This window comes from Tiliqua scincoides, chromosome 4 (assembly GCF_035046505.1).
Source record: "Tiliqua scincoides isolate rTilSci1 chromosome 4, rTilSci1.hap2, whole genome shotgun sequence".
NCBI classification, from domain to species: domain Eukaryota; kingdom Metazoa; phylum Chordata; class Lepidosauria; order Squamata; family Scincidae; genus Tiliqua; species Tiliqua scincoides.
In genome coordinates, this window is record NC_089824.1 from 22,229,047 (window position 1) to 22,241,462 (window position 12,416).

At 40.7% G+C, this 12,416-nt stretch overlaps 1 protein-coding gene across 5 annotated transcripts in view; it reads right to left on the reverse strand.

Annotated features, from left to right (window-relative positions):
- Nucleotides 1-1,171: 1,171 nt before the first annotated feature.
- OXR1 (oxidation resistance 1) overlaps nucleotides 1,172-12,416 on the reverse strand; it is a 275,460-nt gene continuing 264,215 nt past the window's right edge. For all 5 annotated transcript variants that reach the window (XM_066622804.1, XM_066622803.1, XM_066622808.1 and 2 more), the window contains 5 exons: nucleotides 8,603-8,728; nucleotides 6,339-6,491; nucleotides 3,697-3,792; nucleotides 3,267-3,340; nucleotides 1,172-1,408 (listed from right to left, as the gene is read on the reverse strand). In XM_066622804.1, the coding sequence (XP_066478901.1) occupies nucleotides 1,273-1,408; nucleotides 3,267-3,340; nucleotides 3,697-3,792; nucleotides 6,339-6,491; nucleotides 8,603-8,728 (585 nt within the window). In that variant the 3' untranslated portion in view covers nucleotides 1,172-1,272. The remainder of the gene's footprint in view (nucleotides 1,409-3,266; nucleotides 3,341-3,696; nucleotides 3,793-6,338; nucleotides 6,492-8,602; nucleotides 8,729-12,416) is intronic.

Consider the following 12,416-nt stretch of genomic DNA (forward strand, 5'->3'; position numbering starts at 1 on the left):
AAAATAACACAACTACTTTTAAACATGAATTTACAAGATAATATATACAATGTTCATCTGGAATAGCTGAGATTTCAGCACAAAATTATTCACTGTCACACTTAACAGCATTTTTTAAATTTTTTTGGTTTTTGCATAAACATAGAATATAAGCTTTGAAACAAACTTTAGAGTGATTATTGCCACAATGGCTTCTCAGTTTTCCTACAAAAGTGGACAAGAGCTACTGATTTACTGTATTATAGCCTGTCTTTTTGTCTTGAGGTCACAGAACAAAAAGTTTGCATATTACAAGTCTACTGAGTTACAATGTCTACCTAGAGTACATTACCCCATTGCATCAGAGCTGGTTCTAACTGCAGTTTACAACATAGAGCCACTCAAAAAAAGAAAAAAAGAACACCACACCTATATTTTTCCTCTCTTTTGGACAGGAGTAATTCTCAGAGATGTTGTGCTACAAGGCTACAACAGAAGAACTATAAAACAGTATATGTATCTGACACTTTATGCTGTTTGGGGAAAAATGAATCTGTTTCATAGTCTTAGTACATACAATGCTCTGCTATAGCTACAAGCTGTCCACTGCATATGCTTGTCCAGTTGGCCAGTGGCACCATCACATTCCATTGCTACTTTATACATTTTCATCATGTAGCCCTATCCTTGCCCAACATTTGTCCCAAGCCTGCAGATCATTAACAGCATGTGCAAAATACTTCAATACAATCAACAGAGCAGCTAAGTTTTGACCATGAAATGCAACATACTTGAACTCTCTACATGAATAAAGGAAGTGGCACTGCTGAACATGGATGAACAGATTTGTCTAAAAAGTGGCACCATTTGATGGTTTCGAGACTGAGCATTTGCCAAGAAATTTCAACCCCGTTTCTCTCTTATTTAGGCCTATTGGGGCATGCTCCATTAAGGTTTAAGTACATTAGACGTTGTTGGTGTTGTGACTAGGGGTAGAAACAAGCAGGGTGTGAACCACATGACAATTGAGATCTGCAACCCTACTAAAGAAAAATTTCCAGTTTTGATTTGGGAGGTTGTCACCTTTCAAAAATATAAATGGACTGATGGAGACACTAAAACAGACACCTCCTACCTGAACACTGTTTTATGTAAAGGTACCTTGATGGCCATGCAGAGAATTTTGAAAGGCATTGCAAACAAAAAAGCTGCATTATATTGCTTTCGAGGGCTTTTTGAGCTGTACTGATCCATGTCAGGTTTGGGACAACCTTTTGTAGTAGCAGTTTATATTTATTCAAAGCCCCAAATTTCAATGTCTTGTATAATGAAGTCTTCTCTCTTAGAAAGAGTGCGATTCCCAAATGTTTTACAAGAATGACTTCTTCCATGGTAGAGATCTCCATCAAGCCAAAGCGCAAATTCGCCCCTGCAATAAGCAAAAAAAAAAAAATTAGTTTCCCACATAAGGAAATTGCCGTGCACCTCTTGCATTCACGAAAACATGGTAAAGCTGAAATTTGGACCACGAAGTTCCCAATCTATAGCTCATTCTCCTAGCTGTTAAACTACACTAGTTCTCAATCAAGAGGAAGGAATCAAAGTGACAAAAATCTGGTTTTGCAAGACTCTTAGGGGGTCTTAAAGGAAGAGCAATCTAGAAACACAGGAAGGCTCCTTCTAGACAAAATGCACTGCTCTGGGTCTTCTCCAGGAAGAGATGGGGGCATATGATCCCTACTCTGACTCTTTTCACCCTTTTCCCACTCTGCTTCCTTTACTGTGTTACAAAAGAAACATCCAGATGAGAGAACCCACAGCTATCAGAAGACTGAACTTGCCAAGGTATGAGGAGTCTTTTAAGCAAACTTCTACAAGGAAATTCTTCCCCTTCAATTATTCATTTTGCCTTACAGTAAGGAGGGAGTAAGGGCTGTTGGAACTAAGCATAAGAGTCTTGAGGCCTGCCCCAAAGAGATAATCCAAAAGACAGCAGGGTATCCAAATTCAGACCCAGAGACAGGTGAATAGACAATGATCAGCAGGTGGCAGGCTACCATGATAATGGTATATCATCATATACAGCACTTCATAATACATACAGTGACACATAAGCACTTCGTAAAATCATCTTCTGTATTACTTTGCCAAGGGGTGAAGAGAATCTTACCACTTCCTGGTTTGCATGAGCGCAGAACGGTGGCAAGGTGTTCCTCACCATTTGGTATAACAATATAGATGAACACTGTGGTCAATAACCACAGACAATGGTAGTTTTATAGGTCCCATAAACTGGTATCTAGAGGAGAGGTATGCCATGGAAATCTAAGGAGGAGAATCTAAGGAAGAGAGAACTGGTAAACCGGCAGGCAGATTTGCAGTTAATGAATTTGGGGGGCACTTTTCTTAAACACTGGCAGTTGGTACTGCTGCTGGACAGGAAGGCTGCAAGACAGTTTCTGCCTGCCTCCTTGACAGAGTCTAGGAATACAACATTTCTGTTTAAAATAGCTCATGTTTACAATGCTATTTTTATTTCACTTGGCTTCTTTTAGCCCCTCAAGCCATCGTTTTCATATTGAGGCACCCTTGGGGAACACCAGTATTAGTTATACTTAACAAAACTATATAGCACTTTTCAACAAATAGTTCAAAGTAGTTTACATAGCAAAAAAACAAACAAAAAGTGTAAAATGCTCTGGGTTGATGGAAGAGAGCAGAACACAACACAAATAAAATTCAGGAGAAGATTAAACTGGAGAAGGACACATGGCATTCTTTTGACAACTACGCCCTAGACAGAATTGCATTTGACCTTCTCCACTCCCTACCCTTTCCCCTCTTATTAGCATACCAATGTTCCTATCCTTGCTAGTTTTGTCTGATCACAGTGAATGCTTCCACTCGAACTGTGGATGCTACAGGAAATCATTCTTGTTTGAAATAGGATTTTATGTTAAAAAAGGCAACATTACTGAACAAAAGAAAGCAAAGGTCAGAACTTCAGATCTGGTAAGAGAAATTAATTTGGAAACATTACAAAACTACTGAACAGTGTCAAGAAACATCCTTGCCCAAGGTGTCTGGAGTAGGAGAAGGGAAACCGGAAAGCATGTTTTGAAGACCACTTCAGATTATAATAGCAGTGCTTTAAGAACTGTACTTCTAACAATTCCTTCATGTGCTATGGTTATGAACTTTAATCAATAATGGCATACCAATTCTGAGACGGCTTTAGATGGAGACTATTACATCAATTCTTCAAGAGAAAGAAATTCACTACCCACCCTCCACCACCAAAAGCTAGGGCATCCATGTCTCCTTTGATAAAGAACATGTTGTCTCCAGTCCATTTGAAGACCTAATAGAAAACAAAACACACACACACAGTTTCTGTGAGGTTATAGCAAAAAAGTAAGTGAAGCAAGTTAGTGACTTTTGCTTGAGACACACGCAGAGATCATACATTCCTTCTTAGTTCTTACAGGTTCTAATAAGGTTCTTATGGAAGGAAGGAGAAACTCACAAGAGCTGTGATTCTTTATAGGACAAATACAGAAAAACAAGGAATGCAATCAAAATAAGAAATGACAGAAAGATGACAGAATCCTGTGACCAAAAAAAGTAGAATTATTCCTTGTGAAATTTAATCCTTCAACATCAATTTAAAAGTACTGCACTCAAGTAATTGAGATGACATCTTACATCAGTCCTCACCTCAAAATCTGGGCAGAATGTGAAAAGGAAGGTTTCTCCCGTGCCATAAAAGCCATCACTCACTTTAAAGGGCTCTGAAGCTAGTGCACCAAAGATCTGGGGGGACAAAAAAAAGAATAGATCTATTCTGGTGACCATAACAAATTGTGTCCCCTGTGCTGGAATTCTGCTCCAGGCTTCCCCTTTTGCTGTGAACTCATTCAGTTTTTACCACATAAATCTACCCAGGGGAACTGCAGTCCAAAAGATTTCAAGTCAGTTTATGGAAATTTCCACTTACGTTTTTAGTGTCAAGGCACAAGGTAGCAACGTTTTAGGGAAAACAACATACAACTGTGCTAAGGTGATATTGCATTTAGTGCAGCAAAATATTTAAATAGCAGCTCCTCCAGCAAACGGTGCCAACTCAGGAAATAGGTCAAAAGAGAAGGAACTTATGTGCGCAAGAGTTTAGATCAGTAGTGGCTTGTTGAGTACATCATGCAAGCGATGTACTTCTACCGTTAATGTCTGTCAGTTCCACTAGCCCATTTGTATTAGCATTGATGAGAACAGGGACAAATGTAGCCAAAGAAAACAACCTGTCAAAGTAATTAAAATATTGCCCAAGCTTTGTTCTGCTCATCTGAATGCCCTTTCCTGCTCCACCCCATGACTTCTCTCCTGTTATTCTTCTGCAGTGCATCACATAACTCCTTCCTTGTCTTCTGGCTTAAGGACAGAAACATATAGCTGCTGAATAGAGCACAACTCAAAATTGGCAGCTTCTGTTGCCCTCCCCACTTCTGTGCATTCTCTCTCTCTCCAGTCATACCACATTGCTTTGAACTTCTCCCCATGGGACAGTGGTTTTTAGATTATATCCTGAGATGCATGCTGCACCTTTCGACTTCCCTGATGCAGCAGGAGACAACTGGGCATTTTCCTCCTTTTTTATTTATATTCAACTCTTCCCCTAGGAAGCTCAGGACAGTGTACAAGGTTTCCTTCCCTTGTCTGATCCTCACTACAACCATGTGAGATAGATTACAGAGAGGCTTAAGGTCACTGGGGAGTTTCAGATTTGAGTGGAGATTTGAACCTGGGTCTCCCCACTTGTAGTCCAACATTCTAACCACTACCCCCACACTGGCCTGTGACTTTGGTTCACTGAGGCAAGTGGGGGAAGGGGAAGAGACTTGTCACAAGATGATAATGGAGCAAGATACCAGCCAGAGAAAAGTAGCTACTTTTATCTCCCACAGCATGAGAAAATGTTTGAGATGCTATAGAATGGATCCAAGTTGCAACCCACTTTCAGCCAGTGTGCTTTATTTATCTTGCAAAGAAAAACTGAGAAAGCAAAGGGAGAGAGAAAAGAGATCCAGCAGACACAGTGCACTGTTTTTCCTGAGTCAGAGAAATACAACAAAATAGTGAGACCGCTGTCTCAGCAGTGGAGATGTGCCTCAAGGCAATTTTTATTTGCCACAGGCTACAGTGAATACTCCTAATAACAGGCTGCTCCAAAAGGATGCATGTGAAGCGCTGTCTTTTTACAGCAGTGGTGATTAGGCTTCCCAGAGCTATAGTAGTCAGTCCCCAAACCTATTAACCAACAGACCTTTATTGGAGCCAAATGTAGTATGACAGAGTCAGGTCTCTTGAACACCTTTTCAGACAGTTCAGTGACTCACCAATTGGACGTAAGTTGTATAAATATCTTCGGTCTTAGCTACTGAAAGAATATGCACAAATTCTAGAAGAAAAGCCATGCTATTTATGCTACAACAGACTGAGGACTGATGCACATTAAAGACTAAAATGAGCAGAACACTGGTAAACAGCTAGACTCTCAAAATTGGGCTCCACATAGTTTGTAGAACAAAGAAATTCTATTGTGCCCTAATGACCAACCTGTTTATTGTGGCGTGAAGTTTCGTAGAGAAGAATCAACTTCATTAGTCACACATAATGAAACAGGTTTTGTAGACATACTTCTGAAGAAGGTTATGGCATGAATGAGCTTTCACAGGCAAGTCTTAGGGTGCTATTTGAGTACTTTATTATAAAAACCACCTAGTACCCAATTCAAGAGTCTTGCTACATATCACATCAGAAGTAAGCATGCGTAAGTAAGACAACAGTTGAAAATTCTGATTTCCCCCAGAGACAGGAACAGAACATTCACAGGAATCGTAGGTAAATATACTGGGATTCAGATCTCCAACATTCCTACATTATCCATCTCAGCTTATCTTTCTCCTTTAGCAGCTTTCCATTGTTTTTCTCTGCCAACCTTCTGATTTGTCCCTTGGGATGAAAAGGAAAGGAGAAGGGACAACTAACTGGTGAAGACAGGGGGCTAATATTTCCAACTTCCCTTATTTGTTCCTATTATCACCTCCAGCTTCCTCTGTTTCAAGGAAGTTTCAGAATTCTCAGCAGTAGAACCAGGTTTATATATGGCTACTGTCAATGTGATAAATCAACATCTGTCAATGTGATGGCCACCTTGGGCATTTGCTTGAGAAAGATGGGATATAAATTTATAAAATAAAACATGCAGTCACAACCTAAGATGCCAAAGTTCAACTGTCTTTCCATTTTTATTTCTTTAGGGGGTGAGAAGAAGAGGTTGACTATGGTCTCAGTTTCCATACCTGTCCATCACTGTCTTTGATAACCATTAACACTGGAGTATCCAGTCCCACCATGGTTCTATACAGGGTCTTCAAGCTCATACCATGCTTTGCAGTACTGTAGACGAGGGTCCATGGATACCCAATAGTTCGAGGTGGAAGACGTTTTGTGAGCTAATATCATATAAATGAAAGGAACACATACACCAGTTAATTAGGAAAGAGGTTTTTAAAGCTTTGGTACGATACTAACAACATGGACACAGAAATAAATCTTCTCCTCTGAAATTCTGCAATCCATTTTTCATAACTATGTCTTACAGATTGTCCAGAACTTTATTCCCACAGAACAAAATAGTACCTAGCTGAGGTTTTCCTTACTTTCCTGACCTTAATTCCATGGAAATCACTCCGATTTACACATAAATACATGTAGGGTTGGAGTATTAAGCCTCTAGTACAATAATGGATGGGCGCTACTCATCCAGCCCACACCACAAACAATTCAATGGAGCCAAATTATTCAGTGGAACAATTAGGCGATGAACCAATGCAGGCCCCCAAAATGGATCAACTGTGGATGTGTTTTCTCCTTTCTCTCACTGTTAGAATGTGACATAAGAGAGGGCTCACAGAAAGCATATCAAACAAAGCCTCCACTGGAAACTATCATATGCATATACTACAGTTTCTAGAGATCCTATACATTGGAAAATGTTCCCTCTGGGTCCTGGATTGTAGCTACACATACATGTAGGAGCATACAAGGCCTACATTTCGAAGTCTTCCCATGCTTGCAAAGGAAGTATGGGAAGAGAGAGGGAATAGCAGATAAGACAGTGAGGACAGATAAAAATTGATGCATTTAGGACTTGCATGAACTCTTTAGGGTTCAATTTTGGTTCAATCGTAAACAGACTTCACCCTTATTAGAACTAAATAATGCAATTTAGTTCTATGCAATTGAATTATTTTAGGAAAGTGGCAGGGTTTAGTCCACAATGTTATTTACTTTATCTTGGTAACTATTTTAAACTATGCCTGGGGTTCTTGCCTACCTATATTGCCCCAGGCTATTATTCTAAGCAAGCATATTTGCATGACAAACTGATTCCATAAATGCCACCCACTCTCTTTTAAATCCTTGCTTCTACTTCAAAAGGGCAACCCAGTGGTAGTAGCAAATCCTGCTTTCTTAGTCACTGAGATTTTCTTACTGTTTTACAGTGGGGAACTGAACGGTGAAAGCCACTATTTTCTTATGATGATGGGCTCTTGGAAGGACTACACAGAATACGTATATATATAAAATATAAGCACAAATGCCGAACTATGATTAGGTCAACTGAACAATTCAAATCTGTACTTGTTTTGTCTGGACAAAATGCAACAGTCATTCCCTCTCATGTATGAAACTCTGGCTACAAAGGTGGATCACATGTGTGATGGCAGGAACACATTCAATCTTTTAAACTCTTTTACAGCTACAGTCCTTTAATTGCACACATAAGAGCAGCTAAATACACATACGCTCACACCCTGCATTGGTCACCCATTTAAGAAGAAAAAAAAACATAGTTACAAAAACCAAAAAAAGGGGTTATGCTTCTTTCTGATCATTTGTGGAAAAAATATCCAGATTACAAAAAACTTTACAATAAAATAAAATAAGTAAAAGATTGTTCCAAAAATAGGAATTTTATGCATTTGACTACATAAAACTTTGCAAGAGTCAGGGTTAATCATCATCGTCATCTAGACCAGGGGATGGCAACCTATGGCCTATGGGCCAGATGCAGCCTGCGGGCCAAAGTCATCTGGCCTGCCCACAGAGTTTGGCAAAACCTCCCACCCAGCTTGCTTGCAGGCCGGAATGGGGGAACAGCAGAGCCACCAGGCTCGGAGAATCTGTGTGCACAGGGCACAGGAACCCTGCAAGCCCAGGTGGGTGGCTCCACCATTCCCTGTCTGGCATGCAACAAACTGGGTGGGAGACTTTGCCTCTCAGGCCAAGCTTGGCACAGGCCACTTCTGGGTGCTTAGCAGTGACACAATTACAGCACCGCTGAATGTCCGGTCCTTTAAATAAAAAGGTTGCCAATCCCTGATCTAGACAAACAATTTTTTAATGCATAATCGTTCTCGCTTGCTTATACCAGCATCTTCAGAAACATGGGCATAGTATTTATGGCTACGGTTTAGTTTTCTGCCCCAATATTTAATGCAGTAGGAAACCAGTAAGCTATTCTGTTATAAGGAATGTCATATTGTGGCCTATTTCATACTTTTTCAATTTGTTCCAGTTGTAGCAATTCACTGGGATCGCTAAGATTTGGCCGAAATGCCTCAGGCTCCAGTTCGGTCTTGATGGTTGTTTCCCTCTTTGAATTGATGTCTTCCCTCGTTGTTATCTGAAAAAACGGAGGGGGGAACATTAAACAGGGATTCTAAATACTGTGCAACATACCTGAGAAGATTCAAAATGTCAAACTTACCTGTATAATATTCCTAACTAGCATAACTATGCTGCACAACTCCAAGCCTTTATGGATTACATAACTGATGAAGACCTTTACAGCTGCTCTTCCTGTTGCCAGAACAGGTACACACTTCACTTCTGGCTCTTTCTATCAACATCCTGTGATATTGAAAAGGTTTTGCCTGCATGACAGCTTGTGTAAAACATTCCGAACTTGACCAACACAAGGTCAAGTTAGACACAATAGCAGATCCTGGTATTTAAAGCCTACAATTTTGCCAATCGCAGAAAGCAAGGACTCTATGCGAGCCCAGCAAGAGGAATAATTACATAGAGGGCCCAATCCTATCCAATTTTCCAGTGCTGGTACAGTCGTGCCAATAGGGTTGTGCACTGCATTCTGTGATGGGGAGGCAGTCATGGAGACTTCTTCAAAGTAAGGGAATTTTGTACTATCTTGGGGATGCATTGAGGTTGCATAAGTGCGGGAAATTTGGTTAGGATTGGGCCCTGAGACAGACTGCAGGAAAGCCTATCCATGGGTCCCCTTGTGCTATTTAAATCAGATCTTTCCAGCTTAGGCAGATCTGGATTTAAGCACACACAGACCACCTTATCATCAAGACTAATTTGGCCCTTAAAAACAAAGACGACCAAGAAGTCTATTTCTTCCTAATTAGATAACACAACATATTTGCTTCTGGATATTTGTTTCTACAGAGCATATACAAAAAACAAAACAAAACAAAAAAAACCCTTACCTGAAAACAGGAATCATTATTTCCTCCTTATTCCAAGTAAACCAGCTTCCTTCTGGTTTCACAATGTGAAAAACAGACATACTAATTTTTATTTTTTTTTAAAGATTGAAATACTCATTGGGGTCCTTTAAGTTGGTATGCTTTAAGTTTTTTTTTTTTTTTTTTAAAGAACACTGATTCACCACCTTGAACAAGACCAAACAATTTTTTTTTTAATGTGCAAAAGACTACTTGGATAGTGTGTGAACATGACCCTGGGATGTCACTGGTACCAGTTATGTAGCACCTCTTGCTCCAGAAACTTTCCTTCACCAGCCTTAATTTCTGAAGATTGTATATCCAACTAAAATATGCAAGTATACTTCCAAAGCCAACTTACTGCCCAAATGATGTATTCCATATCCATTGGACATGTTATAATTTCTGTGTATTTGATTTAAAAGTTGAAAAGAACTTAAAATCAGAAAAGGGGGGAAAGGGAAAGAGCTTTTGATTTTCAAGTGCCAGCTTGCTATCTGAGCAGTCTGTGTCCACTGGGGGCAAAGTTATATTTTATAGTGAGAGTACCATGAATGAATTCTGATTGAAGCTATTTCTAGGGATTTCCCACTCTCATTCGCCACAAGACGTAATGTTTGAAATTCCTGGAGGGCCTTTTAAAATCTCCAGGATTGCTTTCAGTAGTCTCCTGGAGATTCCAAGCCACTTGCCAAGCCAAGGCTGGCAACCCTAACATGGGCATCTGTCAAACAGCTGTAAAGCGGTGGGGTTCAAACACATAAAAATATAATAGGTGGCTGGTAAGAAGCAATGGCTGAACTCTGCCTGCCACTTCCCATCCTGATTGACTCATTTCCAATCTTAAAACACAAGAGAGGTGAACAGTAGGGACTGTAGAAGAAAAACATCTGGGGAAGAACTGGTTAAATATCTGCTTCCTGTCCATCTCCTCTATGCATGGAATCTTCTTCCAACCTATAATTTAGAGCTGTCAGGATGGCCACCATTTCAATTCATAGACCTACCACAATTGTCTGCCCTTACAGTTTGACAGAATTGCATGGTTAAAAATTCTTGTGCACCAGAACTCCAGGTTTTCAACTAAAAAACCGAATCCCCATTAACACCCCATCCCTTGCACTACTTGTAAGCCATCCCTTGAGTGACTACAATTGTTTTTGGAGTGCTAACAACACAAGCCACAATTTTAAGATGCTACTGGCCATATTACAAGTTACAAAATAAAAGGTTTTTGCAGACTGAGAAGAAGGGTACTCAAATTTCTTAAGAGAGCCTCCCAAGTCAAGAGGAAGCTGTATTCCAAGAGCAACAAGGCCAAAACAAGGTCGTTGGATTTGTGACTATACTTCATTAAAATGGTCATCTAAATTTTTGAAATTTTAAAATTGCAACTAATAGAAGAAGCCCCATGCCGTCACATAAGAATTGCAAATATACTTGTAATAAATCAGGGTTGAACGAATAGGGCTGCAGGAGGTCAAAGTTCAGTGATGGAATAATTGTGCCTGTCTTGAACTCTTGCCTCTCATCCTTTTAAGCTTCCCTCTCTCCCATGCAATGGTGTTCCACTTTTGCAAGTAACCAGTTAAATACGTGTCTCTACTCCATTCATGAAGTGCTAGTAATGGCCAGCAAGAGACCTATAGCAGCTGTAGGTCTGTTCATATCACTGCAACAGTACCCAAATATCTATCACAAGTCATATATGACTCATATATATAGTCATATAGTCAATAGTCATATATATAGTCACTCAATAGTCATATATATAGTCATATCTCTCTCTCTCTCTCTCTCTCTCTCTCTCTCACTACAGGCATTCCCTGGTATCCACAGGGGTTACATTCTGGAACCCTCCAAGGTTACCTGAAACTGTGGATATTGGGGATGCCCTCCCCTCTGGAGGCTCTTTTAAGGGAACTGGCTTCCCTGGCCCTCATAATGCCTTTAAAAGGCATTAAACATTACTTTCGTTTTACAAAAAATCTGGAAGTCACTTTTTTTTGGCCTAAAGGGCTATTCGGAGGATCACAGAGGCCACAGGTGAATGCACGAAGCCTCTACAGGGCTCAGAAGAGCCTCCAGAGGGTGAATGGGTGGGCGCCACATCTGTGGATCCATAGATAAGAGAAACCACAGATACAGGATCCGCAGATATGGGGGCCTCCTGTACTTTTTGAATACCTGTTGACTCATTATTAAGGAGGCCCACAACATTTTGTGAATCCTAGAAAAGAGACGACTTTCCATGTAAGCAAACTAAAATTCTAAGAAGGGACTACTGTAGATACTAGTTTATTTGTTGAGGGCACATTTGGAGCAAAAAATCATAACATTTGCTATGACCCATGGATAAACTGAATTTGGGGGAAGGTCATTGCCTCCACGGAGGCAATTCCAGTGAGGCTATGCCACTGGAAGTTTCCTATAGTAGGCAACGACAATGCAGTTACCTCAGGAGTGACAAGCACACCTCCTCAGAGATGCCCTCTCTGTGAGAGAGGCATTCTGAATGCCTGTGGGAGGGAGACATTCTGATTCTGAGGGAGAAGGTGTGACCTCCCTTTGGATCGCTCACATACTGGTTTCCTCCTGCTGGCATTGCTGCAACACACTTGATGATGCTACTGCCAGCGGCGCGCGCATTCTGGGTCAATCTTCTACCACCCAGCAAGACGTTCCATTCACCCTGCCAGCTGGGAAGAGCAGCACACTGTGGCTTTTGTGCTCTGCAGCTCTGTCCACTGCACTGAGCTTCCTACTGCTGCTGGGAGGCTTGCACTGGCGGTCACTGCCAGCAGCCATCCCACAATGCCCCAGGGAATGCCTTGCAATGCC